We start from the raw sequence: 16,555 nt of genomic DNA on the forward strand, positions 1-16,555 counted from the left end.
AGATATCTTGACTATAATCACTTGTTTTCCTTTGCCAACTTCCTTTTCTTATACTTCACTTTCACAGCACTTGGCATTAGAGTGGCTGGAGGCACATTAGGGATTCATTTAGGGAAAATTGAATTAATGACACATTTCATTTGAGTCTAGTGAGTTACAATTTTTGAATCTTAGTCATTGCTGTATCTGCAGTTATTGCTAGCAGGAATAACCCTACCATATTTTGAGTAAACTCAGCAGCATCTTGGCATAAAGAAACAGGACCAGAGCTCTTATCCCCATATATAATCATCCATGGCAACCTGATACTAGAAACGTGGGCAGTGGAGTGGCACATATTTTGAAATGTATAGAGAAGCTTTGAAATCTGTGCAAAAGTTTTCCAAATCTTATAACCCACACGTGAAAGAAATGTGGATATATATTTTCCCAAATTTAATAGGAATCCTGAAAATGCGTATGATATTACTAACAGTTGTGAAGCTAAAATGAATATTTCCAAATTATTATGAATAACTTAAAAAATTCTACCAACCAAGCTCAATAGAAAACTCTATTCATTTAGTAAAAATGATATAAAATAGTTGTCATACAGAGAAGTGAACATATGTAAGAAATGCATTAAAATTTTAGAGAAATTAAAATAATAAGATAGGTACTTAAGCAACTAATAAAAGCACTATAATATTTCTTCTGGATTTTGTGATGTTTTAAAATTACAGAGCTTTAAAAAATTTGTAATTTGTACTTGCGTTTCTAAATATTCACATTTGTTCTAAGTTTTAATTGATAAATTGGTGTTCTTTTTTATTTATTTTATGTGTCAGACTAAGCAAAACAGGGAACAGCCCTTGTCCTAACTCATATTAGCCCAATAACTCAAAATAACTGAAAATCACTATAATGAAGATTTGACTTGGTATAGTGGCTAACTGGATGGAAGTCTAGGCTCCAGAGTTTTGACTACCTGGGGTAAAAATTTGGCTGCACAATTATCCATGTGACCTTGGACAAGTTACTTAATTTACAACTTTTTCATTTTAAAAGGAGGACATTGGATTAGAAAATGTAATTGCTTGTAATTGTATGATAATATAAAATAAAATATATTGTGAAATGAACTGGTTAAAATAATATCTATGTAGAAAGGAACCTTGGGTTTCCTGTAATTTTACGCCAGTCCTGTGGATTCCTCATAGTTCCTTCAGGTGCTGGTATAGGGAGAGAAGTGGGTCTAGTAGGAAACTAACCTTTCCTCCTATTCCTTAAACTTGTGTAGTTCTGCCTTGATTGACTTTATTTATGTACACTGTGAATACTCAGTTTCAAGAAAGTGCTCTGTGACTGTGTGTATATGTGTGAACACCACTGCTCTTGTCCAATCCTTGTATAGAGTCACATGATAGCATTAGTGAATATACTAAAAATTAAAGATAAATGGTAATGATAAAATATTATTTAAAAGAAAACAAAATAAAACTGATCCCAGCAAATTCTGCCTTCTGGATCAGAAGTTAAGCATTCACTGAAAATAGGAAATCAAGAAACAACTGGGAAATAAATAAGCTACCCCCAAATTCTTGAGGATTGTCATTGCCAGTAGTACATGAGACTGAGCCTGTGTTGATATCTGTATGGCTGGGTATTTTTGACCATTATTAAAAGAAAAAAAGAACTCAAACAGCAGGACTTTGATAGGGAGCTAACATTTGAATTTTGAGTATATATACACACACACACACACACACACACACACACACCTTGCCAAAAGTCTGTTTTATTGTTTTTAATATTTTTAATTGTACTGTTAATTAGAAAAAATTGACCTTTTTGTAACATCTCCTCATAATTGACAAAGAGAATAGTGCTAATCCTTCTTTAATTTGACAGGTCTTCAAATATATAAAGTAGCCTTATATCCAAATATCTTCACTTCCAATTAAAAACTGATGTTTTAAATTTAAAAATTGATAACAGGACCTAGAAATATTTTTTTTTGATGTTTATAAGTCATTAAAAAGTAAAAATTAATCAGCATCTCTAAAGTTTACTTTCATTTGCCGAGACCTTCATGGGCCTTCTGGTAGCTACTCCTGAATGGAGTCTTAAAATCAGTATTACTTCTGTTTTTATTTTATTTATTTATTGTTTTCTATGTGACTACAAATGAACAGGAAGCTGTCTAAACAGACTTTCTAATACTTAGGTATTTCCTCCTTCAAATTAAACACTGTAGGTATTTTAAATTAAATGTAAATAAATAATTAATATAGGGAATGTGTAGCTCTATTCAACAGTTACAAATGGATTAAGTAAAACAAACTTCATAATTACTATTTCACATATGGCACAGTACACTGTTATGTTGTTCTAAAGGGAGAGGAAAACTTGATGGAAGTAACTAAAGAGATAAACTGATACTTTAAAATTAGTTACTTAAAGGAAATAATCTTTAAGAAGGTAGTAATTTCTGAATCATTTCTGGTTCATAAAACTGAACGTAGTGAATATTTGAATTATGTCATTTTTCAATTTTAGAGTCAGATCATTGAGATTCACTTACAAACTTGCCCCTGAAGTATATATTCCTGATATACTTGTAAGTTTATCTTTTATGGAGAATTCTGCATTATATGTATGATTCTGTAGTAGTCTGAAAAATATATTCTTGAGAAAATGTAGCCACATACTTTAACCATTTCTCTATTATTTTCAATTTTTACTACTTTTACTAACACTATCATGTACACCTTTCTGTGTGTAATATTTGACTGTGTTTTAAATGAGAAAAATATATGCTCTTTTCTTTTTTACTTTTTTTAATAACATTTTTATTAAGGTATTATTGATATACACTATTATGAAGGTTTCACATAAAAAAATAATGTGGTTACTACATTTACCCATATTATCTAGTCTCTACCCATAACCCATTGAAGTCACTGTCCATCAGTGTAGTAAGATGCCACAGATTCACTATTTGTCTTCTCAGTGCTACAGTGTCTTTCCCATGATGCCCCCACACCATGTGTATTAAACATAATACCCCTCATCCCCTTCTTCCTCCTCACCCATCCTCCCACGACTCTCCCCTTTGGTCACTGCTAGTCCTTTCTTGGAGTCTGAGTCTGTTGCTGTTTTGTTCCGTTAGTTTTGCTTTATTGTTATACTCCACAAATGAGGGAAATCATTTGGCACACGTCTTTCTACACCTGGTTTATTTCACTGAGCATAATGTCCTCTAGCTTCATCCATGTTGCAAATGGTAGTATTTGTTTGTTTCTTATGGCTGAATAGTATTCCACTGCGTATATGTACCATATCTTCTTTATCCATTCATCTACTGATGGACACTTAGGTTGCTTCTATATCTTGGCTAATGTAAAAAGTGCTGCAATAAACATAGGGGTGCGTATATCTTTTGAATCTGAGAACTTGTATTCTTTGGGTAATTCCAAGGAGTGGGATTCCTGGGTCAAATGGTATTTCTAGTTTTAGTTTATTAAGGAACTTCCATATTGCTTTCCACAATAGTTGAACTAGCTTACATTCCCACCAGCAGTGCACGAGTGTTCCCCTTTCTCCACATCCTCACCAGCATTTGTTGTTCATAGTCTTTTTGATTCTGGCCATCCTTACTGGTGTGAGGTGAATCTCATTGTGGTTTTAATTGCATTTCCCTGATGACTTGTGATGTGCAGTATCTTTTCATGTGTCTGTTGGCTATCTGAATTTCTTCTTTGGAGAACTGTCTCTTCAATCCTCTGCCCATTTGTTAATCAGGTTATTTGCTTTTTGGGTGTTGAGGCATGTAAGTTCTTTATATATTTTGGATGTTAACCCCTTGTCAGATATGTTATTTACAAATATATTCTCCCATACTGTAGGATGCCTTTTTGTTCTGTTGGTGGTGTTCTTTGCTGTACAGAAATTTTTAGTTTGATGTAGTCCCATGAGTTCATTTTTGCTTTCGTTTCCCTTGCTTGAGGAGATGTGAACAGGAAGAAGTTGCTCATGCTTATATTCAGATTTTTGCCTATGTTGTCTTCTAAGACTTTTATGGTTTCATGACTTATTTTCAAGTCTTTGATCCATTTCAAGTTTAATTTGTGTATGGGGTTAAAAAATAATCTGGTTTCATTCTCTTTCATGTAGCTGTCCAGTTGTTGAAGAGGCTGTCATTTCCCCATTGTATATCCGTGGCTCCTTTATTGTATATTAATTGACCAAATATGGTTGGGTTTATATCAGGGCTCTCTACTCTGTTTCATTGGTCTATCAGTCTGTTCCTGTGCCAGTACCAAATTGTATTGATTACTGTGGCTTTGTAGTAGACATTGAAGTTTTGGAAGCATAATGCCCCCAGCTTTATTCTTCCTTCTCAGGATTACTTTGGCTATTCAGGGTTTTTGTGGTTCCATATGAATTTTAGGACGATTTTCTCTAGTTCATGGAAGAACGCTATTGGTATTTTGATAGGAATTTCATTGAATCTATAGATTGCTTTAGGCAGGATGGCCATTTTGACAATATTAATTCTTCCTATCCATGAGCATGGGATGTGTTTACATTTATTGGTATCTTCTTTAATTTCTCTCATGAGTGTCTTGTAGTTTTCAGAGTATAGGTATTTCACTTCCTTGGTTATGTTTATTCCTAGGTATTTTATTATTTTTGATGCAATTGTGAATGAAATTGTTTTCCTGATTTCTCTTTCTGATAGTTCATCGTTAGTGTAAAGGAATGCAACAGATTTCTGTGTATTAATTTTGTATCCTGCAACTTTGCTGAATTCAGATATTAGATCTAGTAGTTTTGGAGTGGATTCTTTAGGGTTTTTTATATACAATATCATGTCATCTGCAAACAGGAACAGTTTAACTTCTTCCTTGCCAGTCTGAATGCCTTTTATTTCTGTGTGTTGTCTGATTGCTGTGGCCAGGACCTTCAGTATTATGTTGAATAGAAGTGGGGAGAGTGGGCATGCTTGTCTTGTTCCCAATCTTAAAGGAAAAGCTTTCAGCTTCTTACTGTTAAGTATAATGTTGGCTGTGCGTTTGTCATATATGACCTTTATTATGTTGAGGAACTTATCCTCTGTACCCATTTTTTTGAGAGTTTTCATCATGAATGGATGTTGAATTTTGTTGAATGCTTTTTCTGCATCTATGAAGATGATCATGTGATTTTTGTTCTTCTTTTTATTGATGTGGTGGATGATGTTGATGGATTTTTGAATGTTGTACCATCCTTGCATCCCTGGAATAAATCCTAATTAATCATGATGGATGATCTTTTTGATATATTTTTGAATTCAGTTTGCTAATCTTTTGTTTAGTTTTTGCATCTGTGTTCATCAGGGATATTAGTCTGTATTTTTTTTTTTTTGTGGTGTCTATTCCTGGTTTTGGCATTAGAGTGATGCTGGCCTCATAGAATAAGTTTGGAAGTATTCCCTCCTCTTCTACTTTTTGGAAAACTTTAAGGAGGATGGGTATTAGGTCTTCACTAAATGTTTGGTAAAATTCAGTGGTGTAGCCATCTTGTCCAGGGGTTTTGTTCTTAGGTAAGTTTTTGATTACCAGTTCAGTTTTGTTGCTGGAAATTGGTCTATTAATATTTTCTGATCTTTTTGGGTCAGCCTTGGAAGGTTGTATTTTTCTAGATAGTTGTCCATTTCTTCTAGGTTATCCAGTTTGTTAGCATATAATTTTTCATAGTATTCTCTAATAATTCTTTGTATTTCTGTGGTGTCCATAGTGATTTTTCCTTTCTCATTTCTGATTCTGTTTATGTGTGTAGACTCTTTTTTTCTTCATAAGTATGGCTAGAGGTTTACCCATTTTATTTATTTTCTCAAAGAACCAGCTCTTGCTTTCATTGATTCTTTCTGTTGTTTTGTTCTTCTCGATTTTATTCAATTACACTTTAATCTTTATTATGTCCCTCCTTGTACTGACTTTGGGCCTCATTTGTTGTTCCTTTTCTAGTTTAATTAATTGGGAGTTTAGTAAGGTAGGCCTGTATTACAACATACTTCCCCTTTAGTATGGCCATCACAGATTTTGCAGTGTTGAATTATTGTTGTCATTTGTCTCCATATTTTTTTTTATCTCTGTTTTTATATGGTCATTGATCCACTGGCTTTTTAGGAGCACATAGTGAAGCCTCCATGTGTTTCTGGGATTTTTCATTTTCTTTGCATAATTTATTTCTAGTTTCTTACCTTTGTGGCCTAGAAACTAGTTGGTACAATTTCAATCTTTTTGAATTTACTGAGGCTCTTATTGTGGCCTAGTATATGGTCTATTCTTGAAAATGTTCCTGTGCACTTGAGAAGAATATGTGTATTCTGCTGTGTTTGGGTGTAGAGGTCTGTAGATGTCTGTTAGGTCTATCTTTTCTAATGTGTTGTTCAGTGCCTATGTTTCCTTACTTATTTTCTGTCTGGTTCATATGTTGTTCAGAGTAAGTGGAGTGTTGAAGTCTCCTAGAATGAAGGCATTGTATTCTATTTCCCCTTTTAATTCAGATAGTATTTGTTTCACATATGTGGGTGCTCCTGTGTTGGGAGCATAGATATTTAAAATGGTTTTATCTTCTTGTTGGATTGACCCCTTTATCATTATGTAATGTCCTTCTTTGTCTCTTGTGACTTTTTTGTTTTGAAGTCTATTTTGTCTGATTCAAGTAGTGCAGCTCCTGGTTTTTCTACCTATTTGTTGCATTAAATATCTTTTCCCATCCCTTCATTTTTAGTCTGTTTGTCTTTGGGTTTAATGTAAGTCTCTTGTAGACAGCATATAGATGGGTCTTTGTTTTTTTTTCCATTAGTGACTCTGTGTCTTTTGATTGGTGCATTGAGACCATTTACATCTAGGGTGATTATGTGTAGGTATGTATTTATTGCCATTGCAGACTTTACATTCATGGTTACCAAAGATTCAGGGTTAACTTCCTTACTATCTAAGAGTTTAACTTAACTCACTTAGCATGATATTACAAACACAATCTAAAAGATCTTTTTTTTTTCCTCTTTCTTCCTCCTCCATTCTTTGTATATTAGGTATCATATTCTGTACTCTTTGTCTATCCCTTGACTGACTTCAGGGTAGTTGATTTTATTTGGCATTTGCTTAGTAATTAACTGTTTTATTTTCTTCACTGTTATCTTATTACATCTGGTGACAGCTATTAGTACTTAAGAACACTTACATCTATAGCAGTCCCTCCAAAATACACTGTAGAGATGGTTTGTGGGAGGTAAATTCTCTCATCTGTTGCCTATCTGAAAATTGTTTAATCCCTCCTTCAAATTTAAATGATAATTTTGCTGGATAAAGTGTTCTTGGTTTGAAGCCCTTCTGCTTCATTGCATTAATTATGTCATGCCACTCCCTTCTGGTCTGTAAGGTTTCTGCTGAGAAGTCTGATGATAGCCTGATGGGCTTTCCTTTGCATGTGATCTCATTTCTCTCTCTGGCTGCTTTTAATTGTCTGTCCTTATCCTTGATCTTTGCCATTTTAATTATATGTCTTGGTGTTATCTTCCTTGCATCCCTTGTGTTGGGTGATCTCTGCACCTCCATGGCCTGATAGACTATTTCCTTCCCCAGACTGAGGACGTTTTCAGCAATTACCTCCTCAAAGACACTTTCTATCCCTTTTTCTCTCTCTTCTTCTTCTGGTACCCCTATAATACGAATATTGTTCCATTTGGATTGGTCACACAGTTCTCTCAGTATTCTTTCATTTGTAGAGATCCTTTTTTCTCTCTGTGCCTCAGCTTCTTTGTATTCCTCTTCTCTAATTTCTATTTCATTTATCGTCTCCTCCACTGTATCTAATCTGCTTTTAAAATCTTCCATTGTATGTTTCATTTCTGATACTGTGTTCCTTAATGATTGGATCTCTGACCAGAATTCATTCCTGAGTTCTTGAATATTTTTCTGTACCTCCATGAACATATTTGTTTTCATTTTGAAATGTCTTTCAGGAATATTCATGAGGTCGATTTCATTTTAGTCTTTGGTGTATGTATGATTATGCTTTGAACCAGGTTCCTTTGATGTTTCGTATTTATATGTGGCTCCCTCTAGTGCCCAGAAGCTCTACTCTCTTAAGCTGCTCATCCTCTGGAGCAATGTTGGGAATTGCAAGGGAGTCGTGTTGGTGCCTCAGGGAATGAAAGAGCTGTTTCCTGCTTCCTGGCTGCTATGCCTGTTTACACTTCCAGAATCACTGGGCCAAGCACACCGGTATAGGCCTCTATGCTTTGTGTTTGTAGCTGTTGTAGACAGGGCTTCTCTTCTGGCCTGCCTAATGCCAGTGCTGGGTTTTCCGGTTTGTGAGTCAGGTGCAAACTGGGTGGAAGGCACAGCAGGCTGCATATCATGGAGGGTGGTCTTGGAGCTGCATAGCCAGCCAAGGGGCTGGGGTTCCTGAATATCATGAAAGTTCCCAACCTGCTGGGCAGAGTGAACCCAGACAATGTTGTCTACCACTCCTTTTTCCTGAGCAGTAATCTCTGTGTAAACCTTGCCCCTTTAGTGCCCCTCTCACTGTTAGGAATTTTCTTGGACTGCCCTCCTTTCTTTTGTCTCAGAGCAGCCAGATATGGATCCCAGTTTTCCACAAGCAGCTGGAATCTCAGTCTCTCCAGGTATTCTGCCTGTCTTAGCTTTCTAATCCCCATAATCACCAGAGCACCATGCAGTGTAGGTTTTTGCTCTCAGAGCGGATTTCCAGAGCTAGGTGCTCAGCAGTCCCAGGCCCCCACTCCCTCCCCACTCCGTTTTTCATTCTCCTGCCTATTAGCTGGGTTGGGGGATGGGCATGGATCTTGCTGGGCCATGGTGTTGGTACATTATCCTGTTCCATGAGGTCTTTTCTTTTCTCCAGGTGTATGCAGTCTGGAACAGTCCTCTTTCCTGTTGCTCTTTCAGAATTAGTTGTATTACTTATATTTTCATATTACGTGTGGTTTTAGAGGAGGCCTTTGCATCACCTCTTACACTACCATCTTTAATCTCCTCCTGTATTCTCTTCTATTAGATAGTTTATCAATTTATTCTGAGAGTCCAGAACTATTGTATTTTAATTTGGGGGTTTTGTTTGTATTCATGTATATTTGTGTGTATCTTAGCAATAATGATTTGTACTTTACTCAGCAATATTTAGTATTTCAATATCTTTTTTATCATTATTAGCTATGTGTCATTAAGGAAATTAATCTCTTTGATCTTCATATTAAATATTGCTTCTATGGCATATTCCACCACTGATTTCTTCCTTTACTTATACTGAATGCTCTGATTTACTATTGTTTTAAACATCCTGCCCAAGCTTAATGGCTGTGTTTATTTGTTGTAATATAAATTAATTCTACTTCTTCAACAAAATTTTCAGCACATGCAGACCATCTGTTCCTCTAGCCACTGCCACAAGGACACAATCTATCCCATTTAGGCTTACACCATCTCATGGGGAGAAGAACTCTGAGTGGACTAACTCTGGAAGATTAAACACTTTTACAAATGAGTCTAAGTCCTCTAAGAAAAGCCATATACATCAGACAGATGTATAGGAAGCTAAACTTTGTGTATCTTCAGCATTTAAGTTGAATGGAGATTCTATTAGAATATATATATTATTGTTAAGAGACAAGTACAAGGATTTTTGTTTTGTTTTGTTTCACTCTTCAGTCTGGTATATTGGAGACTGTTAGAAAGATTAGATCAGTGTAGAATAATGCAGAAGCTTCATTTCATTTGCACAACTGAGTAAATGTGAATAAGCTAGTATTAGGAGTGCAGGCCTTAAGAAAGCTCTAACTAGTTTCCCATTGCCTCAGAGATATTTACTGAAGTAATCAAAACTCTCCTTAACGATAAGAGTTTGTGAACAATTAGCTGAGAGTGAACAAGTTAACTCGTTTATAAGAGCTTTGTGGAAATCTAGGTCATGTGTAACTATAACATTAAGTATTTGGAAATTCAGTGGATATTAGCAAGGATGCCAGTGGCTATATGTGATAGTTTCTGTTCAGCAGATGCCAGTGCATGCAGGTGCTGCTCATCAAAAGCCATATACTTACTTGTCATGATTTTTTTAAGGTCCTAGTTTTGATATAATCACTAGGAGAGAAAGGAATAGAAAGGAAAATCCTGAAATTATTTTTTTTACCACTGATATGTTTTAAAATACTTGGATTATACTAAGATTATGTTTTTTGTCATTAGCTGGAATGGGGACTAGAAATGAAAATACAAAGGGAATAACTTTTGTCACACCATTGTCTGTGGTCTGGTTACTCATGATGATGATTACTAATAATAACATTATTTAAAAAATAACTATTTACTACTAATAGTAGTTTAGGCATTATAATTTTTGAAACATCTCTCAATGTATAAATTTTTCTTTTTTGTTAATCTAATTTCTTTCACTGTAGTTTTGTATGTTAAGAGTGGGCCAGAAAGCTGTGGTACAAAAGTGGGTATGATATATGTAAAAGAAGTTCCCACCAATAGTAAATGTAGAGATTGAGACAGAAGTGAAGGAAGGCCATGTTTAAAGAGAGGAAATGAAGGCTAAATTTTTGCACCTGAATGTCTTGATATACCATCCTGAGTATGGTAAATACAGGCTTGTATGTTAGAATAAATTGAAAAATTTGGGGGGAATTTTAGAACTATGGATTGTGCTAATCATTTGTTAGGATGAAACCCTTAAGACCAGTGCCCAAATGGGGTAGCACAAGCAAGGTAGAAATGGTGGTAATAGGAGGAATATATAAAATTTGAAGAGAGATGTAGAAAGATCAGAATAATGAGTACTAATACATTATAGCATACAATTGTGATTAAGAACATTATCAGTAGCTTAGGAGACCTAGGGGAGAGAGCAGCCAGGTCTCAGAGTAGCTGATTGAAGCAACAAGCCAAAATGGAAGCCACAATGAAGCCTTTAACCTGTGACTATTATGATATAAGCAATATTCTAAAACTGGAGAAACCATCAACTCTCCCTGTTCATTTCTACCCCGTGGAAGGGTGCACCAGTCATAGGTCAGGTAGATTAGCTCACAATGGGTGTTGACTCTTTGTTGAGAAGTCCTGAAAAAAAGACTTCTGCAGTTTTATGGGCCTGGAGTTTGGGGTGGTGGCAAAGGTGAAAGACCAGGAGTAGAAAAGTACTGAATACTGAGTTAGATTTGGGAAAATGTCTTCAAGTTTCTCTGATAAGGAGACCTCCAAATGGTGATGCTTGGATCAGGAATGTAGCTTTTAATAAGAGCATAGTTGGCCTGCAGGGGCCAAGTCTTTGACTGCAGTTCCCTTCAGAGACTGCAGTGCATTGGCTGTGTAACATCTGTTGTTGAAGGGCATCATTCCCCATGAGGCCTCTCAGGTAAAGCCTTTATAGTTAGTAGCGTATGGTCAGGAAAAACTGCAAAGGTTTTGACCAGGAGCTAGAAATCTCAAACAAGTAATCCAGGGCCAAACGTCCAGGGTTTTTAGCACTGCCACTTACTTCTGTCTCTGACTGTCAGTCATGAAATCTTCATCATTAGTTACATCTTGATCATTGAGATTTAGTTAGAATCTGCATTAGTTTTCCTATTTGTTAAATGGGAAAAGATTTGTTATAAGAAAATGTGTTAAAATCTTTTACCTATATAAAGAGTATCTGGCACATAGTAATATAAAATGTATTATTAGTACTTATTTATATTTATATGTAGACACAAACCAACATACATATCTATATGATGTATACGTGTTTTTACATGCATTTATATATATATGCAAATTCACACATACAGATATATGTACCTCTTTACATATATGTATTTTATATATATGATTTTGTACTTAACAGATGAGCATATAATCTTTTCAGATACAAATGTAAAATAAACAAAAATTGACCATGTAATAGGTCATATTTAATTCCTATTATAGTTCACCTTCCATTGACTAGAACTCAGCCCAGAATAAGGATGGCTTGGAAATTTTTTCTAGCCATGTGTCTGGAAAGAAGGGGAATTAATTTTTGATAGAACAGCTAGCATCTATTCTATGGTTTGCCTCTTTCTGGTTACCAACTACCTTTGCATATCCTTTTTCAACACATGCTATATATTCACTCTTTTACCAAAAAACAAAATCCAAAGTCATACCTATTACCTCATCTCAAAGTCCAGGATGTACCCTCCTCTCCATCAAGAATGAGAATTGCTACTTCTGGTCTACTAACATAAAAACCAGAGAATCAAATTCTCTCTTGTTACCACCTAGGTAATATATAATTATGGAGCCCAGACATCTGCTATCTACCGTAAAAACTTACATTCAGAAAAAAGAAGAAATGGAAACACCTGTAATCATTGGTTTATAGCAACAATCTTAATTTCTGGGCTGATATAAAAACCTCTGCCTAACAGTATTAGAAGCTTTTTTTAAATTAGATCCTGGATCTCTTTTGTGAGAAGAGTATCTCTTGGCTTCACTATCTGAGAACTTTTTTCTTGTCTCTAATCCTCATTGAGAAATATGATGACACTGTAGAGTATGTTCCTTTGAAGGGTGAAGGGCATTGCACAATTTTATTTTATTTACTTGGTTTGCAAGTTCAGTAAGTCAAAGCTATTAGGCCAGAATATTGGATTCCTTAGTGATACAAATCCCTGAGAAATAAAAGTTTCTGATTTATCTATCTACATTATCTTCTACATACTAATAATCAAATTAAGGTTCTGTTCTAGACATTGTTTTTATGTCCTTTATATTTCTTCTTCCTATTCCTGCCTGTCTTGCCAATGGGTTTCAGCCCCGTGCAAATTCACTATGGATTCAGTGTGACCAAAGAAAACAACAGTAAAACATTCTTGGGGTGAAAAGGTTATCCCCAACATTATTTCCAGGTGGCAGGTCAGTTACTAAAATCCTGTTCACTCAGAGCAAGGCTGCATGCAGCAAGCTGGTCTCTCCCCTTGCCTCTGGATGCCTCTGTCTGCACAGCTGTCCTCAGGGCCCCTCCGTCTGAACAGCCATCCTCTGGGCCTCTCTGCACAGTTGTCCCACACAGCCATCCTCTGGGCCTTTCTGCCTGCACAGCCGTCCCGCACAGCCATCCTCTGAGCCTTTCTACACAGTCGTTCTGTGCAGCCATCCTCTGGGCCTCTGTCCTCAGTGCTGTCACCACTCCAGCCTCTGCTTTGCTCTCCTGCAGCCTTACAGCCCTGCCACCGTGTCATGCCCAGAACACTGGGCAGAGCTCTTTTATAGAGTCAACAGCTATGTATTGCCCACAGGTGTGCACTGAGCTAGTCAACCATGGCCAGGAGAGAATTCTGGCTACAGGAACTCTCATTTTATCCACACTGCCTCTCTTTTAATTTAGGCTGCCTTAAGGTCTTCTGAAAAAAGTTGGCTGGATTTGGAGGGCAAAACTTTTAATTAGACTTTTGCCATAGGGTTAAGTGCCTATATTTAATTGAGAAAACTTAATAAGCCTTTAACAGTCAAGCCTTTTCAGCCCTTTCTTGCTGCATGGGGTCAAGAAACACTTAGCATTTATAATCATACCCCACATTTCTGGATCCTCTCTATTCCTTTACATTTATGGTTGAAACTGGTTGGTTTTAACCTCAGTTGCAAATAACTGGGAAAAGGAAGTATAACTTTTTGGCTATTCCAACTATGTTCTATGAAGCAGTAGGTTTCCTAGGCAATTGGTCAGCCTTCTGAATTATTGCAGGCAACCAATATATCAAATATTTGCCATGTATGTCCTTTTTTTAGTCCATGATATTATTTCCTTGCTACCTTGTGGGGAAAATGGAAGTTCCCATGGCCAGGATCCTCACCTGACCCTAAACTACTTGTTGATATAATTGGCCTACTGCTAGGCTACTGCTTCCATACCTGTAGGCAATAAGCTATCATTGACTGTGTCACTATATAAAGAGCTCTGCCCAGTGCTCTGGGTGGAGGCAGAGACAGAGGTGGATTACAGACCTGTAGACTGCTGGATGCAGATGTGATTCTAGTGCTCAATTTACCACCTGGAGAATAAAGCTGGTTATAAACTGTTTTACCCCAAAAACATTCTGGTGTCATTTCTTGGTCTTACTGAATACATAGTGAAACCTTCAAGGAGGACACACCTCCTGTTTGGTTTCTAAAACAACTGTTATTTTAGGTTTAGGCTATGATACCACACCGTTTCTGAATACTGAATCTTTATTATAGCATTGATGTACACATTTTTAAATAATGGTAAGTAGGGAGCCAGTTTCTTAAGACTATTTCTTAAGGCTATCTACTAAACTAGGGTTTCTCCAACTTTTTGCTATAACCCATAACAAAAAAAAACACTTTATATTTCTATCCAGTAAACCTACACACACAAACACATACATATCAGATAGGCCAACAGATTATATATAAACTGGGACTATTTCCGGTAAACCTGCGTATGTGATTACACCCGAATTCCCTTTTTGCTGCCCAACTGATTTTTTCACAGTAGATATTTTTAAATTGCTTGAAAAATACTGAGCATTTAATAATGGTATGACAGCTGGGTTAGTCCCTTGAGAACTTAGAACCAATATGAATTTTGTATCTTGTTTATGGTATTATATTTATTAAACAGTGAATTTAATAATTAAAAGAAATAAATATCCATCATATGATTACTATGTTTTATTTAAAATTATATATGCATTTTTCACTGAAAATTTGTATCCTCAAATGCTACATTATAGCTTTATTTGATCTAACTTTAATAGTACTTAAAAGGAATGAGAATAAACAGTGGGCAAAACATCTTTTCACTATCTGAAGAGGTCTTTATTATTGTAATGACTAATAATAAAAGATGTAATCTTATAAATGAATAACTGAGTTTTCCATAGAAAGAAGGTGAAGGCACTATGTAATTTCTGAAAGTTTATAAGTTCCATAGTGCTGCATCTTAATATTATTGGAAGAACAAATTCTAACGTTGATTTGGCTAAGACAAAATGGAATATAATCACAGGTATCCTTAAAGCAACCCTTAAATAAAAAGCAAATACAGATTTTGAAGCTTAAAAATCAAGAACTTTTTGGGTTGTTTGCATTTATGCTGTAGTCTTTCTTTTTTTTAAAGGCCAATTCATAGGACACTACGTGAACATAACATTGTGTGGAAGATGCTGCAAACGATGCCAGATTTAAACTCTCAGCTAACTGATCAACATCTGAAAACACTTAGTAAGAATGTCATTTCTGAAACCTGGGTAAAAGGCAGCACAGGTAACAGACTAATCAGGAGGGGAATTTGGCAAGATAAAATGCATATCACTATTTTGATTTCTCTATCATTATAATACTTAAAATTTCATTGGACATGTTAAAAATATACTGTTTGGATGTATTTCATTTGTAAGGCTATATGAATAGTTAAATGAATAACACCACATATTAGTATTTTTTTAAGGATATACATAAGTATTTCCACACCTTGAGCACATCAGAATCGTGCAGAGAACTCATTGGAACATATTGTGCTCATTCCCTAAAGTTTCTGGTTTGGTAGGTTTGGGATGGGGCTTAATTTGCATTTTCAGTAGTATTCCAGGTGTTGCTGCTAGTGTAGAGATCATACTTTGAGAACCATTCATTGATATACACATTTAGTAACAATATAGCATTGGTTTTCATAGTTAAGACAGCAAGTGATCAAGCAATTACTTGACTTATTTAGATACTGATCTAGATAGTGCAAGAAAACTTCTCCGGATTTAAATCCCCAATTTTAATTTATAGTCCCTTTGCCAAAGATATATTGTGTACATTGATAGAAGAGTGTGTAATTTAATTTTTGGTGGGGCATACAAATAAACACACACATCCACAGAATCACACACACTTAAACCAACAGAGTTGAACATCATTTTTTGCATTTATTGAGTACCTAGTAGAAAGAGTAATTATATTTGTGTAATGCATTCTTTCTGTCAGAGATAACCCTTATTCCTCACAGTAACAAATACAATTACAATTTATTATTATTTTTTTCTGCAGATTAGGACCCTAAGGCACAAAACATCTTGTGGAATATTCCTGATTAGAACTGAATTTCAAACACATTTTAGCCTTAATTCTAAACTCATTCTCTGTCCATTTTGCTGCTGTTTTCATAAAGTGGTTCTTCAGGATCATGACATTTAAAACCTAAATGGAATTTTTCAGAAATGTGTCTATTGAAAAGATTTAAATGTTTTGAGAGTTTTTCCCCAATGGTTGTCTCATAATTAGTTTCATTTAACCAACATCAGGGAAAATTAAATCACAGAAGTTTTGCAAAGGATGAAATGATTTTGAAAGGCAAGAAATAACAGACATTCAACATTGTTTTTCCATTAGCTTGAGGATAATAATTAAAAATTAATTTGTTTTATCTTAAATCCCTGATATTATATTTATTATGGTAAAAAAATATGAAAAAAGCCTAAATGTCCTTCAACAGAAGATAGACTACATTGTAGTCTATGGACTTC

General features: G+C 35.4%; 1 protein-coding gene across 1 annotated transcript in view; it reads left to right on the top strand.

The window, feature by feature from the left end:
• Nucleotides 1-15,034: 15,034 nt before the first annotated feature.
• LOC118967832 (cyclic nucleotide-binding domain-containing protein 1) overlaps nucleotides 15,035-16,555 on the top strand; it is a 311,803-nt gene continuing 310,282 nt past the window's right edge. The window contains exons 1-2 of the mRNA XM_073220440.1: nucleotides 15,035-15,051; nucleotides 15,163-15,308. Of these exons, the coding sequence (XP_073076541.1) occupies nucleotides 15,035-15,051; nucleotides 15,163-15,308 (163 nt within the window). The remainder of the gene's footprint in view (nucleotides 15,052-15,162; nucleotides 15,309-16,555) is intronic.

The sequence above is a fragment of the Manis javanica genome, chromosome 2, assembly GCF_040802235.1.
Source record: "Manis javanica isolate MJ-LG chromosome 2, MJ_LKY, whole genome shotgun sequence".
In the NCBI taxonomy this organism is placed as follows: domain Eukaryota; kingdom Metazoa; phylum Chordata; class Mammalia; order Pholidota; family Manidae; genus Manis; species Manis javanica.